Source organism: Gallinula chloropus (assembly GCF_964237585.1).
Source record: "Gallinula chloropus genome assembly, chromosome: 19".
Lineage (NCBI taxonomy): Eukaryota > Metazoa > Chordata > Aves > Gruiformes > Rallidae > Gallinula > Gallinula chloropus.
In genome coordinates this window covers 10782979-10805335 of record NC_140104.1, presented here as the reverse complement: position 1 = coordinate 10805335, position 22357 = coordinate 10782979, and the positions used below count along the sequence as shown (strand labels likewise).

The 22357-nt window shown below is 49.4% G+C and overlaps 1 protein-coding gene across 1 annotated transcript in view; it reads right to left on the bottom strand.

Moving 5' to 3' along the window:
- The window catches only part of SSH2 (slingshot protein phosphatase 2), a 95236-nt gene that overhangs the window by 29213 nt on the left and 43666 nt on the right, over window positions 1-22357 (bottom strand). The window contains exon 3 of the mRNA XM_084272907.1: window positions 4336-4439. Coding sequence (XP_084129033.1) covers window positions 4336-4439 — 104 coding nt within the window. The remainder of the gene's footprint in view (window positions 1-4335; window positions 4440-22357) is intronic.

Genomic DNA, 22357 nt, shown 5'->3' with positions numbered 1-22357 from the left:
GTGAAAACGGACCCCACCCCACAGTTCAACATCTCATTCTGGCACGTGCTTCAAATTAGGACTCTGCCCTTTCTTTTACAGCAACTTCCTGAACTAGGACCTGGACAAAACCACCCTCTTCAAAGTGAGATTTAGTCCCACCTTTGAGCAGCACATGTCCACATAAGCTTATGTACCAACCCCACCCGAAAGTGGCTGTGAATAGCCAGGTGAAAAATCAAGCACCTACAATTCTTCCTAGAAAACACTTTGTGCTGCACTGCTACTGGTTGGGCTGAAAGGAAAAAAAATAAAAATAATAAAAACCCAGAGCCAAGCAGTAACTTTAAAGTCTTTTTTTTTTTTAAGAGCAGTGTCCCAGGTTCCTAAAGCATCAAGGGTTTGAAAGAGGAGTGAGCTACACCTGCATCGGTACCGCTGCACTGTCTCTAAGCACTACTCCTGAGCTCACTGAAAAGCCAAGAGAGCTTTGTTGCCACGCAAGCACATCGCTGCCTGGGTGTCAGTAAGTGGTAACGCCTCCAGCAATGGGATTCTTTTCTAGCATGAGCTGGAAAATTCATCTGCGTTCCCAGAGAGGAGAGTGCAAGGCTGCCAGGTGGGTGGCATGGATCAGCAAGAAGAGGAGCCTTTACTCTCCCACTCCCATGGGAAGTCGAGTTTGTGCAACGCTGTGGGGAAGAGCATGGATACTGGAGCAAGTATTCAGCACAAGCGGCTATGAGAGTGTTTCTAGGAAGGGTGGCTAACCTTCCTGACATCCCCTAATTCATCAGAGATGTGAGAATCCCTGCTGTTTCATGGACTTTCAGAAATGAGGAAACCTTGGGCATGGAGCAGCATCCAGAAGCGTTGGGTAAGGAAAGGAGAAGAAAGGAGACACTGCCCAGGGAGAGCACAGTGCCCAGTTTCCAAATGATTTTTGCAGCTGGTGGAGCCTCTCTGCTGATGGGGCAGAGGCAAGCTTGTGTAGAACGGGCTACACAGGATGCTGCATTCCCTGCTCTCCTCTTCCTTCCTCCTCCAAACACGCTCCAGCACACAGAGAATGAGTCAATGCCCTGGGACTGTTCTTATAATTGGGGGTAGGAAAAATTGAGGCACTTGGCAGTGGTGGGAAGTCCCATACATTGGTGACAAGCACCTGAAACTGCTTCCTGCCCAAGGACTCTGTTCCCAGGGCTGGAGTGGCTGGCACGTGACTCCCTAAAGGAGCAATTCTTTAGGGAGATAGGTAACGTAGGAAAGGCCAGCTCACCCATCAGATGCTTGTGCTCCCAGGGGTTCAGCGGGAGACAGGATTTGCCTATGTCAACACCAGCGTGCAATCTCAACGATGCTGCTCAGCTCCACCAAGTTTCACCTGCTAGTGTGGTGGGAATCATCAAAAATTGGATTCAACAGGCAAAGGTCCTTCTGCTTCAGGTGGCACCTCCTGCCTGCAGCCTGGGAGTCACTGGCTCACGAGGCACTCATGCATTAGACAGCTTGAAATAAAAGATGTTTCACCTCAGGTTTTATTTCCTCCCTAAAGTGTAACAGTTCCCACCTGCTGGTGCCAATAACTGAACATCAGGACTACTGGATTCTCTCAGAACTTAATTTTAAGAGGAAGTTCCTAAGACAAGCCTTTCTGCAAGGCTCAGTCAAGGAACTCCCCTTGTCCTCAGGAAGTTCATAGCACTCCTTGCTACTCCCCAGCCTGCCCTGCCAGCTTTGGGAGCTCCACAGCTACAAAGTAAAGCCCTGCTTCCTTGGCCAGCTTTAATCGACTTGCAACGTTTTCAGGCCCCAAAACACAAGGCACTTTGTAAGCTTCCTGGACTAAGAAAAAGCAAAGGAAAAGTTTTAGCATGCCAGAATCAGCACAAAGATATCACATCCTGTCCTGTGAAGAGCTGTCGGCTTCGCTGGCATTCATGGCACGCCGGCTGCTTCCTATCGCATTGTCCAGCGAGGAGCAGATGCTTTTGTTTCCTTCAAGCTGTCAGGCTAGGTGTAAAACATGAACTAAAGGGGGATCTTAGAAGTGATTTACAGTATCCCAGAGATGGCAAAAGTCCCAGGGAAGTTGCATCCTTTTTTCTGGCCTCCTCCTGCATTGCTGGGAGTGCAAAATGAAGCCCCACCAACGGGCAGGTGGCACGGGGCTGCCCAGTGAGAGGAGTGTGGACAGCTGGTACCACATCTCTGCCAACCAGCCACTGCCACTGCTGAAGATGATACGATTAAAGACATGGACATGAGCATTAATTATTTCCTGTTACGCACGTACTCTTTCTAGTGCCTCTGGTGAATTGGAAAGGGAGGTCAGGAAGGTTCGTCAACCTTCCCAGAAAAAGCCCTTGTAGCCACTTGAAATATTACTGCATCCATAGGCAGCAGTTTCATATTGGGAAGTTATGTTCGCTCTCCACCCCCCTTCTCATTTTGTGTGCCAGAGATAAGTCATGACACACATGGGAATGAAAGTTGAGCACGGAGCCCAAGAAAGGAGACAGCTTGCTTTGCCACGCGCTCTGCCAGCTCGCTGCCGATGGCCGAACCGCCTCTCCAAGCCACACTCTCTACAGCACAGTCTTAAATTCAATGGCACAGATGTTTTGCTTAGGAAGGTGAGACATTGATCCCTTGGTGTCTTGCTCTGCTGATACATACCATACATCAGACAAGTTGTCAGAAAAGAAAGACCTTGCACACTCATACCAAGGTCTCTTTTCAGTGAAACCCCCAAGCACCTTACAAAAAATACTGTGCCATCCACACCACCTGATGAGCAGGGAAACTGAGGAAAGAACAAGTCTTGATGCCTCATGAAATCTCACCCCGTAAGCTGAGGAGACAGGAATAGCCTGCTAAGAAAAAAAACAAACCCCAAACCCATCCCTTAAGGCAAGCCAGCCTCTTAGAAACCAAACATCTTGCTGCAAGCAATTGCAACACACCCGATTTGCTTTCTTGGCAAGCTGGCTTCTAAAAGCTCTGAGCTGATCAGACAAGCAACTATTTTTCCACCAAGGTCTCCAGACCTCACGCAAGTCAGCTGTAACAAGTAGATGAGGCAACAAGAGAGACTCAGAAGCTGTTGGTGCTGCCTGGCACAGGGTCACAAGGAACCCATCCAGCAGGTCTCCCCTGCAAGGTAAAGCCAGGACATCAACTCACATGGGCTTCTACCATGCAGAGGCTTTTGGAGAGATTAAAAAGCAAGACAGGTCAAAATAAACTTTTATAAGCTGACTGCTAACTCTATGTGTATGCTGAACACCTTTTCACTTCAGTCCCAAGCAGAAAGGCCAGCTTTAAATTATGTTTTAGAACAATTTAGTTTCTTTTGACAACTGGTAATTAACACATCTCACCCAAAGCAATTTGGGTACTGCTTATATTATGTCTGAGTGGAAGGATGTAATTAACTGCCTTTTGACTTAAACTCTTTCTACAAGGATGTTTGTAAACAGATTTTGACCTGACTGGCCATCAGGTAGGTAACTGGAAGGTAGAGCTGGATAGTATCAAAGTACAAAGAAATCAGCACGTGGAACCAAACCAAATCACCCTCTGGTGGTCATTTTTTGGCAAAGAGAAGTTGACTCCAGCTTCTCTGTATCTGTGTCTGCCCCATATGCAAAAGTCTAAAAGTTTCAGTGTTGGTTTTGTCCTGCTGATTGTTTAATGGAAGGGAAAAGCCCCACACTATCTGATGCCCGTAAACCACCGTCCATGAATAAGCACCACACACAGAGTGACAAACAACCTGCCTTGAAATGTTTGAGTTTCATTATTCAGACCGACTTTCCAAACAAAGAGCCAAAGCAAAAACACAAATCAAACTTTCAGCAGATAAAAGGGGTGGAATTCTGACTGACTCCATATTATTCACTCTGCTCACATGTCTGAAAAGTCACACTGACTTGCTCAGAGGTTTCTTCACCACCAGACAGAGGTTAGCCTCCTCCCTTTCGTCCATCATAACCGATTACTTTCAGATGAGCAAGGACAATTACTCAGCCCATATCATAACCTCAAGTTTCCCAGTGCATTGCATGAAGGTTTTGATGGCAACGCTCCAGCCCCTCTCCCATGCAAGAATCAAAGGATGATCTCTTGGGGAGTTCTCAACTCTTTGATGTCATGACTGTTGCCCTGATGTCACTGAGCTGTCCAATTCTGCTGGACATACAAGAGCACTGAAACCTTGTTTTCTATCAGCATTAATTATTGCAGCCTTGAGACTGGCAAGCCCAAGCTTTAATCCACACCTGGTGCAGACTGAAATGCGTGTCACTGGGTGAGGAGAACCTGAGGAAGGCAGACTTGGGTGCAACACGTTACCTGCATGCTTGTTGCGCCTGTGACTGATCCGGGGAGCAGACGACCCATTTCCTCGCGGCAGGAAGAGCGCTGCACCTTTCACAGTGAGGAAGCTTTCGCTGATGCTGCAAGGGAAGAGACAAACTGTGAGGAAAACTCTGTGTTGTCTTCAAAAGGAGAAAAACAATGGAATAAGAGAGGTCTGAGGGAATGAATGCACGCTCTGCTTTTTGCAAGGAAGCGACTTAGACCAAATTACTTTGTTGATAAAGAACTTTCTCCCCCAGAAGTACTTCAACATCCAGAGCACAACTGAGAACAACACGAACCGAGCAGCACTGAACAGCAGGATGCATGCCTGGTAGAACCTGAGCAGGGAGAAGGGATTAACCTATGGCTATATTTTCAATTTGAAAGTCAAGATGAGAGATCCACATTTCTAAATGGTGATTAATAGAGCAGGCCCACGCATCTCTATAATTACGGATTCTGTTAACCTTTGTGGTTCAGGCACAGCTGATGCCCTGCAGAAACAAATGTCTCCCTTCAGCAGTTAGCCAAAAGAAAATTAGTGTACACAACAGATTAAGAAATCATGAAACTACTGCCTGTGAGTCGCATTATAATTAACTCTCCAAGACTTATACATTAAAAGCAAAACTGTAACGCTGTTCAATGCAGACATCACTTGCTGCCTTGACTTTGCCCTTTCTGAAGTCCTGTGAGGAGCAAGGCTTGTGGAAAGGGGCAGTAAAGAGTCCTCAAGTTCTGTGGCACAGCTGATATTTTAAGCACATCTCCCAGTAGTTTCTTTCAGAGATGCTGCAGCTCACGGAAAAATCGAGACACGCTATGGCTTTTGCAATTAAGCCATCCTGTTGCATAATGAAGGATTTCTGCTTTTCTCAGAATTGATAAAATAGTCATACAAGCTCTGAAGAAAGCCAGAAACAATTCTACAGTCAACAGGATGGTTGATGAAGATGATAAGACAGGATGGGAGAGTCCCTGGCATCGCGCACCCCAGCAGCGCTGTGCCTTGAAAATGACGTTGGCCTGCTCTCTTCAACCCAACGAGGGACCCGGAACTCCTGAGTTCCTCTCCCTGCTTAAACAAACACCCAAACTAATTATTTCTTCCCTTCCCATAAGAGACAAGAACCTGGAAATAATGAGTAAAACCCCCGCCACATATATGAAGAAATTCCCCGTTACAAAGCGCAGGTGAACACTAACCCACACTAGGTCACCCCCTTCATGGGTATTCCTGCTCTGCACACCTAGCAGGGGCTAACTGCTGCTGTGGGCCCTGCTCCAGGGACACATTTTGGGAGCTACTCAAGGGCAGGTGTACACCCACTGCTGATAGCTCCCAAGAACAACCTGGCCTTTGAAATACTTCATGAAACCTGGTCGGTCAGAGTCTGCTGGAGCTTCAATGCCTTCTGAAGCAACTCTTGGAAACAGACTGGGTATTAAGAGACACGAGATCTGGTTAAGGGAGCAGAGTCCAGGAGAGTGGAAGCCAGGGAACCAACTTGGCAGAGGTACCAAAGCTGAGCTGAGTTTTATCATCACACCAGGCTCACCATCAGTCCCTCTGTACTATACACAGCCTCTCTGGAGGAGACTTCCACAGATATGTCCCAAGTCAGAGTTACTGAGCTGTAAGCAACCTGCAGCATGACAGCCATGGAAAAAAAGCTTCTGTTCCACGTTTATCCTGTTCACCTCTGTGGCAAAGTAGGAACCTTGAGGCCACCAGTGATGTGTGATCTGTCTTATGCTGGGAACAGAACCAAGGGAAGTGGAAGACGTAAGAAACTCCTACAGAAATTACTACTCGTACCAATTCTTCTCTCAGGCAAAAAATATTCTATAGAAACTCTACATGGCACATCATCAAAACTATTTAAAGCCTTCTGCACAAAAAGGGACAGACATTCCCCTCAGAAGACCCAGTTTCTAAACAGCAGTGACAGCATGAAACAGGAGCTATTTCCGGGCTCCCCAACTTGCTGCCCAGTGGCTGAGCTCCACTCAGCGCTGGGATGCTGTGCTGAGATTTTAATGTGAAGCCTGGCTCCAGCTCCCCATGACAAGAGCGTTGTGCAGGAACCAGGGAGACTTCCAATTCCTGAGCAAAAGGAGATTTTCCTAAAGGGGACACAGCCACCACCCAGCTCACACTTGCAGACACAAGCATCTGCACGGCAGGACTCCACGCCACCAGGAAGGGCTTGGAGTTTCCAACCCATATGCAGGAGATACCCTTCCCCTCCAGCTACGATTCAAGGCAAAGAGCAACAACAAAATAAGCAGCAGAAGCACTAACTGAAAGCAGGGAGGCGAGTCTGCCCATAAAGCAAGTTAACCCTGGTGATGACTAACTGGGAGCATTCAGCAGCCCAAGCCCTGAAAATGGGAAGTGTCAGTGGAGACATGAGCACTAAAGCCCTGGGGATTTCAGCTGGGAGTCCCCTCTGCCACACGCTGCCCCTGTGCATGGCAAAAGGCTGCCCCTGTCTGAGAGGCCAGTGGCTAAACAGGTGCCAGCTGGGGAACACATGTACAGCACAAGGTGTCTACCAGGAAATGAAAAAAGAGGTATTAGAAATCTTGTGTGCCCAGCTCCTTCCCCTTGGTTTTAAGCCAGGCTGCACCCTCAAGAGCCCCCTCAACATTGTGCTCGCGACGAGCAGCTGGAGTGTGTTGCAGGGGAGGAGGGGACATCTGCTGCCAGTGCAGCTCTATCATCCCCCTTCAATCCATAGGCTGCAAAACACAAAACCAAGGGAAAGACCAGAATCGGATGCTGGCAGGAGCAGCGCAGTGTGCCTCCCCACTGAGCTCATTCCTGAGGCCGTGGAGCCAGGCGTGAAGGGAGGGCAGCTGGGGACACGAGAGCGAGCTCTCGTAGCACGCCAGGACTCACTCGGCAAGAGCAGCGGTTCCAACTGGAGCTTGCTGTGCCTGGTGTGGAAGAAGTTAGAGCAAGGCAGGCCAAGCAGCCTGCTGTTTTCCTCACCTCTCAAGCCACTTCCCTACTCCCTCCCATTCCCCTTCCCAACCTGGCTCTTTCCCTTCCTCCGCAGGCAGGCCTGGGGCACGGCATCACGCCTGCTCCAGGACCAACTCTTGCCACCAGCCTACTCCAGCCCACTTGCTCACTTAACCCAGCCACAAGAAAAGTCCTGGTTAATAAAGCATCACTCTTCATCCTTGGCTGGGCATGCAGCTGGAAGTTTGTGCAGCCTGGCAGAATCTCTCCATCACACCACCAGACGCCTCCAGCATCCCTCCCTAGAGAAACGCCTCACACCTTCGCTGTAGTTTGTTTTTCAATAAACAACATCCCTGTTTCCCTCCTGTAATTTTTAAAGCACCTGGTTTAATAACTGCCAACAGTATTAATGAATTATATAAAGGAGAGCAACGTTTGGCTTCCAGTTTAAACCTCTGCTCCCAGGCAAGTGAAGAAGGCACCTGGTTCTCTTCGCAGAGGCCAGATCTCACAGCTGTGTAGAGCTGTGTAGTACCAGTCAGGAACAAAACCCACACCAATCCCAGTAAACAAGGCGGCACAGCAGCGCCAGGGAAATGGAAAAGGCCAGGATAGCTCAGGCTTGCTCTGTGCTGGCGTGTGTGTTAACAGGGTCAGCTGGCAGCAGGGCCACGCGAGCCCAGGCTTCTGATAGCCAAAAGGAGAAACAAACCCAGCGCGGAGCAAAACAAGGGCCACGCTTACCGTAAAGGGCTCTGTGACACTGTCAACAGAGGTGACAACGCTGAGGGCCGGGAGAGAAAGGGGAAGTGGTTCTCCAACAAAGGCTGTCTCTCAGCACTTTTGCAACTTCAGAAAGAGCGCAAGGAGAAAAACAAACAGAGCGTGGGAACCTTCTCCATCTCAGATGTTTGACGCAAACCACATTTTTAGCAACATCTGCATTTGTGTCTTGCTCTCCTCCCCCAACCCCCCCGTTATTTTTTTTCCAAAGGAACTGTCTACAGGCACTTCCTCTGCTCCAAGGTGCAGCTCCCTGGAGAGGGAATTCAGCTGCAATGCCACAGCCAGGCATCGTCACAGGAAGATCGGCAATGCCAGCTCACTCATTTGTGTTAAGTTACCTACTGATCCCTTCTCACCAAGGTTGTCCTTTCTCTTGGATTGGTCCCCAGCATGGACATCTGCTGAACCTGAGCTAAGGCAACAAGGAAAAATTAACTTGCTAGGAGACACGCAGAGGTGAAGATGATGGGTGTGAAACTGAACCCTGAAGGTGTTGCAACTCTCAAGGCATTTCTTTTACTGGCTCCAAGGGAGGGAAGTTTTTATGGTAAATTCTGAGAGGGTGCAACTTGCAGAAAAGAGCATTGGTGAGCACAGCTGTGTCTGCATGTGAGGAGCAACCACTTCAGATGTGCAAAGCCACGCTTGGAGGATCTAACCATCCAACAAAGCTGCAGGAAGTGCTCATGCCACTCAACATCCTACTGAGTTAACGGTCTACAAGTCAAGCCCGCTACTGGGAAAACCCATCATGCACACATGCCACCAGTGCTCCTTCACCACCAGGATCGTTTGGCTTGAGCTCCAGACACCATTTTGCAAACGTCAGAGTTAAAGCATCTTGGGCAGCCCGGGTGTGCTGGGGAGAGCAGTGGCACCCTTTAGAGACAGCACAGAAAACTGAGAAACTCATCCCTGCCAGAGGTGCCTTGCTGCCAGCAAGGGGAGCAGTGACAGCTGCTGTTTGCAGCCCAAGTTTTCAGCCCACGCAGCTGCAAGGGGTCTGTGGTTGTGCCCAAGACAACCACAGCCACCTGTAGCATTCCTCTGCCTCCGGGTGCACTGAGCCTTGCTCTGCAGTGGTGAGCTGACCTTTGGACTCCTATCAAATGTATTCGCTTGCAGACAGGGCTGGGATTTATTTGTTACAGGCACAGGAGAGCAGACTGGGTTTTGTTTCAAGCTAGATTCCAGAACAAGACATTTTATCATTTCTGATAAAAGTGAGAAGTCCATGTGGGTTTCCCATTCCCCTTGTGTACCCCCATACTAGTAACGAACAGCCCAACAACATACAAACTCCTAAATCTGAGGGAGCTGGGGGTGTTCAACCTGGAGAAGAGGAGGCTGAGGAAAGACCTTATCACCGCCTACACTGACCTGACAGGAGGGTGCAGAGAGGTGGGCGATGATCTATGCAGTCAGGTGATAGGCGACAGGACAAGGGGCAATGGCCTCAAGCTGCCCCAGGGCAGGGTCAGAGCAGATGTGAGGGAAAAGTTCTTCCCTGAAAGAGTTGTGGGGATGTGGCACAGGCTGCCCAGGGAGGGGGCTGAGGCACCACAGATGAGGTACTGAGGGATATGGGTTAGCATAGGACTGGAATGGTTGGACTCCATGATCTTAAAGGTCTTTTCCAACCTTGTGATTCTGTGACCAAGGGCAATACCGCAGAGCCCTTGCACAGGCACCGTCTGCCTCCTCACACCGTGAGCTCAGCCCGCACCTGCTGCTGCTGACAGCTCCGGCGTACCTCAGGGCTGCTGCGCGCGCTCACACTGCTGTGAGGCACCCACACAACCCGCCCCGCCTCACCTCACTGCCCAGCCCGTCTGCATCGCTTCCTGCCCGCGCTCCGCAGCCTTGAAGCAGCGGCCCAATGTCCTCATGACGCGGTCAGGGTGATGTGTCAGAGCTGCAACGTTGCTGCTGCCACCGTAAGGCAGCACGGGCTGGGATACCCCGCTGCAGCAGGGATCTTCAGGTAATGATGTATTTCCAGGAATACCAACTTGGGTGCGGGCTGTGATTCACCACCGCAGCGGAGGACAGCGATACGTGAGGATTGCGTGGCTGTTACACACCGGAACGTGCTCGTTCCCCACAGCACAAACAACACACTTGGCTGCTGGGCTTGCTGCACGGCACCACAGGAGCCACGCCAGGCCACATGTTGGATGGCCCATTGACAGCCATGAAGCCAGCTTCAGAGAACCCAGCCAGAATGTAAAATATTCCAAAAAGGAAACAAGTTGTACAAACAGAGCTCTGACATGCTCTGGAATTCACGGCTGAAGATAGGCACACAAACTCATCTTCCTCCAGTTCACATACTAGAAAGGGAGCAGCTAATACAATTAGGATGCCTGTTAAGAAATCCGGGCCCTCAGTGTTTACAGAAGAAATGTGATGCTAGGCACTTCCAAACACAAGAGCCCCAGACCGGAAGCAAGACCGCGAAAGGAATTTGTTTTACATGATAGTCCCCAAAGGCTTCCAGGTCTGCAAGTCAAGACATTCCCAGATTAAAGCCCTACATGACATTCTTCTTCTGCTATACGCTGCTTAAGCATCCACAGACTTTAAGGCATACCACCAGGCTCCTGGAGCAGGACAGTTAGACCCAAGGGAGCACTCCACAGTGTTTAACCAGCACGCACTGCACTCCTCCCAGCTCAGCCCACCATCAGCCAGCTGCTGTGGCATGGACAAAATGCCCTCAGAAATACAGCTTTAACAAAGCTTCCTCGCGTTGATGGAAGTGTTTTTAGGGAGAATCTATCACATCAAGGATGTGAGGAGAAAAAAAGGCAAAGCTTTTTGATTAGTTATCTTCGGGAAAAGCACCCCTCTGATTGACTCAGACGTTTTTCCTCTTGGAATTAACAGAGTCCACGTTGATCACCTTTAAACTGCACAATCATCTTCTCTGCCACCAGAGTTTGAAAGCATTGCCTGCATTTCTTTTTGAACCTTGAACAATAGCTGACACATCCTCCAGCACAGTTGGTGAACACCCAGCAAGCCTGAGGTCTCCCCACTACTTCGTTATGTTTGATAAGAGAGGTTATTTTATAAGCACGGTTGACTCTGACATCCCTGCACGTGCACCGTTCAGCACTGTCACAGACCTGACCATGTTTGGCCTGCCCAGCAGCATCCCACAAGAAGGACCCCGTGGCTTTAAATACGACTGTAACACAAGTCAAATGAGACACAGTAAGGTCAACATACTGTCCCTCCCCTCCCCAGTCAAGTCCAGGGCACCTATATTTAGACAAAGTATGCCCAGCACTTTAAAGATGGAAGGAGACCACTGACTCGCCTGAATCGCTGCCAGCACTGGCCGTCTCCTGGGACAGGGACAGTCTGACCAGGAGCTGGCAAGCACCCTGGCACCCAACTCAAAGCAGGGCACTCTGTGCACCCAACACAGCCCCACACCCTCCCCGGCAGCCGCGGCTCCCCTGGGGTACAAGCCCGGCCAGGGAAAGCACAGGGCAGCCGCAGCCCGGGGTCAGGCAGGTGGAGGAGGACATTGCTCCATCGTTTCTCTCTGGTTATGGTGGAGGTGGCAGGTACAAAGTGAGGTCCTGCCACCTTGTGAAGCAGCCCCGTGCCATGTGTCAGCTCTGCAACCACCCAAACTCCAGGAGCAGGGCACGGGATGGAGGAATGACGCCTGGCTGTGGTGGCAGCCTCCTCACTTTGCCCTCAGTAAATACATTAATGGACCCCTGTAAATAGAGCACCAAAACAAGGACCACTCTGTCTCCACACAAAGCAATCAATGCTGAATAATAAGCCTTTTCCTCTGTGCTAAAAAGAAACAGATGCTTGTTTACCAAAAGCATCAAAAATCATCAAGAGGCTGTTGGATTTGACTCGTAAAAAGATAGAAGGAAGTTATTTGTTCAGTATTTTAACTTCTGCAGCACTCAGCACTTTCAATTTTCCCCCATTCTTACTGCATCCTCCCCATGCACCAGGCCTATCTGATCTGCAAATGACAGCTTCCAGCAGGGACAGTGGAATCAGTGTAGGACTGGCTGTCCCTTTCGATTAGCTCTAAGGACAGTCCGCGGTAACAGCACCGTGAGATGGTTTGTGAATGGTTTCAGGGAGAACAGCCAGATGCCAGATTTCTTTCAATAGGTTTTGATTTGGAATGGGACGTCACAGGGAGCTTTACCTGTCGTGCTGACACAGCCCGTGAGCCAGGCTATGGATCTGCTCACACCTGCAAACACCCTGGTGACTTCACAGTGTGGAATTGCAAAGCCACAACTAAGGGAGTACAAACTTAACGTGTAAGTAACACCCTGGAGTTTAAATCAGCACTGAGGAAGCATCAAAGGAACATTTTATAGCTGGAATGGCTAGAATCGCTTGGAATAGCAGCACCACTTTGGGTTAACAGACCCAACACTGTGTAGAACGGGGTACCTCAGTCTCTAGAGACAGCCTGCTCCCCAGCAGAGAAGTGACACGGTGCTTTGTCCCCCAGTGCTCAGAGCACACAGCCCTCCCTGGTACAGCACACCTACCCCAGCAGAAGCCAAGAAAAGCACTCCAGCATTTTGCTGGTGTAAGTGACAATCAGTCTCCGGAGCCATCAGGAAAAGCTCTCCAAATCAGACCCTGAGATATAATTATGATGCATTTCAAAACTGCAGACTCAGCATTGCTTTCCAATCCAACTCTTCCCCCCACGGATGTAGCAAGTTCTTCCTGGAGACAACATCCCTTGTGACTCTTCTTTTTTCTTTTGGCTCTCTGAATAGAGATCAGCTTACCAGGAGTCCTTTATTCATGAAATAATTTCCATTAATCACTCACCATACCACTTTAAACAGAAGCTGACAGACTGTGGGATGTCTGACACTACCACAACATCTCCCAACTTGAATAAAGGCTGAAACGAAGGGCAGCCTGAGGGGCAAAAGGCACTGGGAGATTTCAAAGCAGCAGACCAGAGAACTTCTTCAAACTGTTCCTAAAGATTGCAATGTTCTTGTGTAGATACTGGGAATAAAAGCTGGGAAGCCACATCATTTGAACCGTACGCTCTTCATGATATCTGCTTACAAAAATCAAAAGTAAATAAAAAAGGAAGCCCAGCAACCTGCATCATCTTGAAGCATCACTCTGTGAAGCTTTACATCTGCGATATCTCAGTACAGCTGCAAACAAACCTACTCTCTTAGCACCTTAATGTGACTTTCAGCTAAAGGACATGTCTGTGTTTAACTTCAAAATGCTTTTAAGGAGTTTCTAACTCCACGTAAACCCCCCCCTGACATCTTGCTGACTAAGACTCCGAGTGGAAACACGCTAAATGAAGTTTTATTTTACAAGAGTTTGAACTCCGAAGAGTAAAGATTCCAGATGTGTTTATCCCTGCAGAAGTCAGGTGCTGAATTTCATCAGAATTAGCACTTTAGGCAGCTTGGCAGCAAATTTTCAGTGGTTAACTCAGGTCTTCATATTTCGTGGAAGCATGCAAACCCCTTTAAAAACCACACATTAAAGACCAATGGAATACTAAACATTGCTGAGTATCAGAGAGCCAGAGCAACCTCCCACAAGAACAGAGTGTACTTTAGGGAAAAGGCTCTTAAACAGCTTTTAAAAGCGCTCTAGAATAGATATTTGCTTAATTTCAAGCTAGGGAGCCTCTCATAAAACGTTTCATGGTGTTCTTGAAGGAACTAAGGGCAAAAAGAGTCAGTAATGTTACAATGGTGTCACGGGTTTTGCTCTGCTGGTTGTGCTGGGGAACTCGGTGATGTCCTGCCCCGTCTCCCTTAGGTGGTGCTGAGTGAGGCCACTCTCCAAAACAGGGGCTCCCTGGCTCACCCACCCACCCTGGCATTTAGAGGGACAGCTCTGCACCACTCCCATGCACACCCCAAACCTATCAGCACAAAACCCTTGTGGGGGGAGTGTTTGTTCTGGGCTCCTCACCCCTGCTTGTTAACCAGGCACATGAATATTCCTCCCTTTGCTTCCTTACAACCTCCTCATCCCAGCAAACCCAGACCAGGGCTGGAAATGGTGCTGACAAATTATTTGTTTTTATTTAGACTGACTGCCTTTCAGTCCTTGCAACACAGAGGAATGCAGCTGGTCCGCTTCACATGTGTTTTTTTATTTCTCCATCTCTTTTTCAAAGCAAATAAAGGAAAAGAAAACCCAACCCTAACAATAACAACAACAAAAAGCCAATGACAAGCTCTTCGCACGCCGCCAAACAATAGGCCTTAAGAAAAAAAGGAGAAAATAACAATTCTGGGTTGATTTTAATCCAGCATCGAGTTCCAGAAAGCAAGCAGAAGACGAGCAGAGTACATTTTAGGGGACAAAGGTACAACTAATGATAGCTTTTCCCATCTGTACCTTTGTGTGAATGAGGCATCCTCTTAAATTATGACCTGACACAGATAAATTTATCATTTGCTAGTTAAAAAGACATTTGGAGTCTCTCACAAACCACCAACGATGTACCCAAACTACGCTGCCCGTGTCCATCCATTGGCCACCACAGAATGGTTTGGGCTGGAAAGGACCTTAAAGGCCATCAAGTCCCAACCCCCTGCCATGAGCAGAGCCACCTCTCACCAGCCCTGGCTGCTCAAGGCCCTATTCAACCTGGCCTTGAACCCCTCCAGGGACGGGGCAGCCACCACCTCCCTGGGCAGCCTGTTCCAGGGCCTCACCACCCTCAAGAGGGAAGAATTTCTTCCCAACACTCAATCGAAATCTACCCCCTCCTGATTAAATCCATTCCCCCTCATCCTATCACTACACGCCCTTCTAAAAAGTCCCTCCCCAGCCTTTCTGTAGGCATCTCCATGAGCTAGAGGTGGCTCAGCCAAGACACAGGTAACAGCCCACTCCAAAGCATCCCGTTAGGATGCCATGAGAACAGAGGCTGCAGGGGACAAGAGGCTCAGACAAGTAAATTCATTCTCTTCACGCTGGCAAGCAGAGCACAGGGCGGGAGGAAATAGAGCAGAGTTTATTATACGTGATTAACACGGTGATTTCCAAAGCCAGGGCGAGGCAAACATGGAGCAAGTGATTGCTGCACACTGGGGCACAATCAATTCCATGTTTAGCTCATCTCAACAGTCCTCTGCAGGGGTCAGGGTCCTTACCCATGGGGGGCACTTCAATAGGGTGCTGGACCGAGGGAGGAATTTACTCCGATTCAGAGCCTTCCCATGCAACTCAGATGTAGCAAATCTGTGTTTTTCCAGTGAAAAGCTGGAAGTTCAAGAGAGTGTGAACCAAACCCAGACCTGCAAAGCTACCACAGAGATCACAGGGAGAAGAAAGCCCAGGCTGGTGAGACGATCTGGCCCTCATTAAGAGAAGTGTGTGAACTAACTAAGGACTTCACTACTAAGTGACAAAGATCATTTGTTTAAAAGAAAGGACTAAATCATTTATGCTTCAGCAGTCTGTGGATTTAGCCTACTTGTAACAAAGGTGTTTTGAGAAAAAGCATACTTCTTAAATGGCTTACTGCAAATAAACCCAGAGAGCCCAGCAGTCTGAACACAGCGTTGGTGACGGCCAGATAAGTATGGGATAAACAGGAAAACGCACTGAACGAGGAGCCTGTGGCCTTAATATACTTAGAAATACCCAAATTTGCAAAGCTGCCAATGCCAAGAGGTGCTGACCCGACCCGGAGATCTCACGAGCTTGGATTCCTCTACTACCCCCCCAGCCTTCTGGAATGCTGGGGTACAGCTTAATTTCATCATGTACCTCTAAGGAGTTTTTCTTTCCCTCAGCCTCTCTCATCTGTAGGTCGATGCCCTTGAACCAGAAGGCTTCTCTCTGTCACAAAACACTCGGTTAATCCTACATGCCACAGCGCCAGGCAGCTCCAGGACAACTACTGCCAGTCTCCCATTACTTCCCAAGCCACTGGGTCCCAGCTCCAGCCCAGGCACACAGGCAAAGCCAAGGGGGGTGTCTTCTGAATACTTCAGCAAAGCCCAAGCACTGGGAATTGGTGACAGGATGAGTTTTACTCCACAAACTCATGGAGATGGAGCTTTCAGCCAGCTACTACAGAACACCACGTCTGGAAACTGGAGTTGCAGATTTGCTCTGTACACATCACATCCATTACGCTGGAGAAAAAGTATTTGCTTGAACTAGTTTTAAGCCCATATGGGCTGATAATTTAAATGCTGCTTGCCAGGCCGATGCAGAGGAGACAGCAACTCTTCAGAGCCTGTTGCAAAAGGGGATGCAGAATTTTAGATTCTCTCTGACCCCACAAACAGTAGTTAGAAGCAGCATTTGGAGAAAGTTAGCCTGAAGTTGTTTAAAAACTAACACAGTAACATTATAGCCAGGGGCTGGTGATAAAGGCACAAGGAAGTACAGCCCTGCAAAAACATCCCAGCCAGCCTGGCCACCAGCCCCAAAAAAGGTCTTTTCTGCTGATAATCTCACTCAAGTCCTTCTGCTTTGTAGTCTTTAGAAAAATCCCAAGCATTTCCAGAGACGTGAACGTCTGCAGAAGTTTCAAGAAAGCACAGAATCTCAGAGGCAACTCTACCACTCACAGCCTTTTCAAACACAGACTTGGCAGCCCCCAAACTACGGCACATCGCCCTCAACAGGGGTTGGTGGGGTTGGGGGGTTGTCCTTAAAATGCTAGTTTGCTGCTCAAGTTTTGATTTTACGGCCGATAATCACCTCTGCCTCTCTTCCAACCCCCTACCAGGAAGGATTGGTGAGACAAATACCCACAGCTTCCAAGGGAATAAAAGGAATAGCCAAACAGGAAAAGTAGTTATGAACAATACAGCCCTGGCTTAGTTAATGATCAACTTCAGGGCACACAGCATACTACTTTTACCCAATTACCACAACTTATTTGCATAGAGGTTCTAATAATCAGTGGGTAGCAAGAGGCCTTTTAGGCACTGCATCTGTGTTATCACAATCAGCAAAGAAGTAAGAGAGATGAGAAATCCCCGGTGACTCTGCTCAGTCAACAGGAAGCCCATCCAGCGGGCCGGGGGAGCAGGGCTGCGCGGAGGGGCGGGAAGGAAGGGTGAGGAGTCAGGTTCCCATGCCCACACTTTGCCATCCTGTCCTTGGTGGGGCAGGGGGGCTTATCTTCTGCAGCCATCCAAACCCTGAGCAGGTAACACGCTGTGAAAGGGAAAAGAGAGCTGCTATAAGCCTGTACTGATCCTGCCAGGCTCTGCAAGAGATGAAGAGCTAATCAACTTGTTTTCACATTTCAAGCACCTCCAACCAGGGTGACCTTCAGCTCATAAAGGCCACTTCAACCAGAGCCAGTAGCACAACTGGAATCATTCTGTTGATCTCCAAGTCTTCTGAGCAGCTGTTTCCAAGCATCTCCTCATCAACTCTTAAATATCAACTCAGCACAATTGTAAAACACGAAGCTACAGCCCTAACAATGGCACAGGGGCAATTAAAGATTTCCAATACAAGCTGCTTGGAGGATTACAGTCTAATTGCTAAATGCTCAAGGTTTTTGGCAGCGGAAGCATTGAGAGCAGATAAAAAGGTTGTAAGGGCTCCTGCATGGTAAATAAACAAACAAGCAGCTCTCCACACCACTGTAACAGCAGCCACACACCTCAGCTCTTGACTCGGCCCTTGGCATAATTGGAAATCAGATGGTCACGAAAATTCCGAGCATAAAAGCCACAGCTGCCTAACAAAGGTAAGTGAAAGGGGTAGGGAAGGACAAGGGCCAAGGCAGGCTGGGCACACAAAGACGGTCTGCAGCGAGGAGGTGGCAACACAATGAGCCTGAATTCCCAGGTGCTGTAACCTGGTGTACAGTTTGTAACTACCTGCCCAGCCCGTAACTTCCTCTTACGCCCTAAAGCATCGTTTCTTCACCCGACACAGAAGGGTTGTCACTCACAAGAACACTGATGACGTGAGAGAGCAATAAGCTGCTGATCCAAGACTGCAAGAACATTTTGTGGTTACCTTTCACCTCTCGTGGAAAGCAACTCTCTTCAACTTGTGGGTTTTTCTACTTTTCTCTAAGATAGACCCACAACCCTGCACAGAAACTGTCTGTTCTAGTTCCTTCTTCTCGTTTCCCAAAGTTTAAAATACTTATAAAACCTATCAATAACATCTTGTAATAGGAAACAGGCTGGTATGAAGCAAGTAGGAGAACCATGGAAAGCAGCACGCCTATTCATGGGTTTAGATCCATCTGGCTCCCAAAGTGTTGGAGGATGAAGGAGTAACCGGCACTGCTGAGCAGGAGCTCTGCTCAGGGAGGGCTCTCACTGCTGCTTTGTGGAAAGGAAGCTGAGGCAGAGACAAAAGTAGACAAAAATGGACAAAAATGCCAAGGGGATGCAGGCACCAAAGCCAGGTGGTTAATTCTCAGGCTCAAAAGGAAACCTAAGCATCCATCTGCATCTCCAAGCCACGCTCCCTTGACTGAACATGAGCCTGGTGGGACTTGGCCACCGTCCCACAGGAAGGATGTAAGAGCCGGGTCTTCCCAAATCCCAAGTGAGTACCCTCATCACTGAACAATCCGGCTTTGCTACCAAGATAAAGAGGAAAACTGAGGGACAGAGGAATCTGGTGTTATCACAGGGACACGGAAAAAACCACTTCAGGGGCACCAACAATGAATGAGACACCTAAAACTTGGCCGACGGCAGAGGAAGCGGCTGCAGGCAGGAAGAGCCGATCCACAGCAGTTCATCCAGGTTTCTTCTGTTCAAAACTCTTTGGTATTTGCAGACTGCCTGAAGTTTTGGCCTTTTTCTTTCTATCTCTCCATCAGCTGCCTTGTTTTTAGTAGACCAAAGTAAATTTTGAATCCTGCACACAAATAGAACTAGTAAATCAGCAGAATTCCCACTAGGTTCAATGAGAGTAGCAAGACTTTCTGGAACGAGTTCCCAGCTGGGAGTTCTGAGCATTCTGCTAAACACAAGTCTCTCGGACACTGATTTTGAATCCTTGTGAACCTGAAATGAGTTAGAACCAGAGCAGCTGACTACATTACTGACTAAAAGCGTCAACACAAGAGTAATTTCTGCTGATCTCTGAAAGTCAGAGCTGATGAGCCAAATACATCTACTAAAGAATACACTGAAACAGAAGTTTCTGATGACATTGGGTCACTACTGCCCTCCCCACTCCACAGAGAACACACTTTTAGCACAGCAAAACAACAAAATGTGGATTTTTAGGTCTTGGCCACGATGAAATAAGGGCACCTGATATTAATCAGCTTTTGTGAACTTGTAATGAAGAGTATGCATTTTAACACACTTCTTTATTACGCCAGCCTGAAAGACAACACTGTCCTGATTGAGAATGCTATCAAATTATTAATCCAGTGCCCAGCCTTGGGTGAACATTTATGCGTGGGCTAAAAGCTCTGTCATTCTCATGCTTATTAATCTTTCCTTCCAGGAGGCAAAGGACAGCATAAGCTCCTCTGATAACTCAGTTATCTCTCTCCCCAGAAAAGGAAAGGGTGGTCCTTCCAACCAAGCAGTAATTTAACCTACTAGATGCAAGACCTCAGGGCTACCAGCGACGCAGGGCACGGAGACGAGCAGTGTTTTCCCTTTCTTTTGATCCCTTTCCGTACAGTCTCGAACTGTGGCTCAAGTGTTTGAGCAGTGTACAAAGCAAACATCTTAAAAGCACTTAAATTGTTACCTAGCTACCTAATATCGCTTAGTAAATCATCTTGAGCTGCAAGGAAATGTTTCAGCCTATAGTAGGTTGGGTTTTTTTTCCCCCAGAATTACAGCTACTTCCCAAAGCCCAGGGAATTTCCAATTCCTATCCTTGCTTCCAAGGAACATTTCAGGCAGATCACAGTTAAACCTACCAGCAAGCACAGGTAAAACCAGTGTGTTTACAAGCAGCACTGTGAGCAGGGGAATAATAAAAAAAAAAGGACTAATTACAAGTATTTTGGGGAGAATTCGAAAAGCTCAGAGAGACTTGACTGATTTACCCAACGCAGCAGTGATTGCTTGTGCTCAGAGAAGGGGCCACAGAGTCCAAGGACTCTGCATAAGCAGGGATATCTACTAACGACTTCAGAAGTGCAAGGCAGCTCAATTTCTAGCAGGAGCTTCTTGCCACAAAAACACAGCTCCAGGTGGGACCTGCCGTTTTATTCTACTATTTTTAAGCCTTTCATGATGCTTCCAAGAGATAAAAGAGCCGTTAGTTTCTTTAAAGAAATATCAAGCACGTGAAGACAGCAGCGACTATCTCTCTAAAAACCTTATCTACCGCCCCATAGCTGCCACTTCCCTCCTTAATCCTTCCAGCCAAACCCTACGACTCCCTGTTAATTGTCTACAAATTAAATGATTACTTGTATCTGCATTTCAAAGGGGGTGTGCAGCTGGAGAGGCTGATTTTTCAAGCGGCTTAGTCCAGGGCACGGGGCTCTGCGCTTTAGAGCTGCCCCCAAGATTGACAGCAATTAAAAACTGGCATCAGCTCGCATCTCTTCCCTCATGACCTGCAGGTCCTGGGGGTATAAGGGCTCAGTCCGGCTCCTATTGCACCGACCCGGTAAACCCCCCCCCCAAACCCCAACGCCAAATCCGCAGCCCCAATCTGCCGCCTTGCGATAAACCCCAGCGGTTAATCGCCGCTTGAGGTCTAGGAGAGGCCGAGGTACGTGGGCTCGGGAAAGCCTGCACACCTAGAGACACGGCAGCCCGGCCGTGATGGGTCTGCTGGGGCGGCGAGGAGACCCCCGCACCGCCCCCCGGGGTCCCGCAGCGCCCCGGCGAGGGGACGCGCTGACCCAAGTTCCCTCGGGCAGCTACTAACTCTTTACCGAGCCGCATGGTTGGGGCGCGGGGTTCTTGTATCGGGGAAAAAAAACCCCGTCAACTCCTCGGTCCCGGAGGAGAGAGATGCCAGCCCTGCGGTGCCCCCGCTGCCGCCCGCCCGCCGCCTCCCGCTGCGGTGCCGGCTCCGCGCCCAGGGGAAAGTTTGCCCGAAGGGAACCTGCAGCCGAATCAGCTACAGAGAGCGGGGAAAGCGCGGCCCGGGCGGCACCCCGGAGAAAGGGGACCCGCCGTTCGGAACCCGGGCGGGCTGAGCGGTGCAGGAAAGAGGGGAGGTTTTGCCGGTCGATGCCGGTCTCTCCCGGTACTCACAGCTGGGCGATGGTGCCCTGGGAGATCACGGCGTTGTCGGAGAAGTAGGGGATCATCGCGGCTCCCCGCGGAGGCGGCCGCCCTGCCCCGCGGCATGGGGAGCCGCCGCCTCCGCTCTGCCCCGCGGCCGCCGCGCTCCGGCCGCCCCCCCTACCCCCCCGCCCCTTTCGCCGCCCGGTCAGTGCGCAGGAGCGGCCCCGGCACAGGGCGGGACCGGGGAGGGACCGGGGCGGCTCCTCCCCCGGCCCGCACGTGGAGCTGCGGGGCAGCGGCAAGAGAGGGGCCGGCGGGAGCTCCCCTTCGCTCAAGGACCGACGGTTCCCCAGGAGGGCGGGGGAGAATGGGGCTCTGCCAAGGGTAGGCGCGTTATTCCTCCCCCCCCTGCTTCGTTCCTCCCCCCAAATCTAGGCCACACCAGCCAGGGATGATTTGCAAACTTTGAAACTAGGTTTGAAGCAGCACATCAAAAGCCTTTTTTTTCCCCTGCAAAAACAGGCAGCGACAACTCGGTGCTTTGGAAACGACCTTAATTTCTCTTCGGCAGGAGATGGAGGAAATAAGTTCTTGGCAGTAACTTTCATATGCAGAGACCTGACAACTCCTTTTCTGCCAAAGGAGAAGAGAAGCAGCTGCCTTACAATGCTATTTCATCTTTAGTTTCATCACCCCTCAGGAGAAAAGAAAGGGAAGTTCATTAGAACAAAAAATCTTGTCCTCTGGCTGCTGGGAATTGAGATGTTACAGCACAAGGGGAACTTCAGAGAGCTGGGCACTGGGGAGGGGCAGCTTGCTTCAGCCCGTCCTGGACACAGCACAGCCCCAAAGCAAAACCTGCCTCTTGCAGCTCTGCAATCTCCAGGCAATTTAACCAGGACTGTGGGAAAACAACGGACAAACCTTAGGCGCCAGCTCAGTTTTCTGTTTCCCATAGGAATGCAGGATGTCCCAGCAGAGAGGCACACAAATAGGATACTGTTCCGAAATCTGGTGTGGAGGGCACGTGCTCAGAGCCAGTTAAGAAGGCACAAGTGAGCTGGCAGTGGGAGATTCAAGTTCAAACACA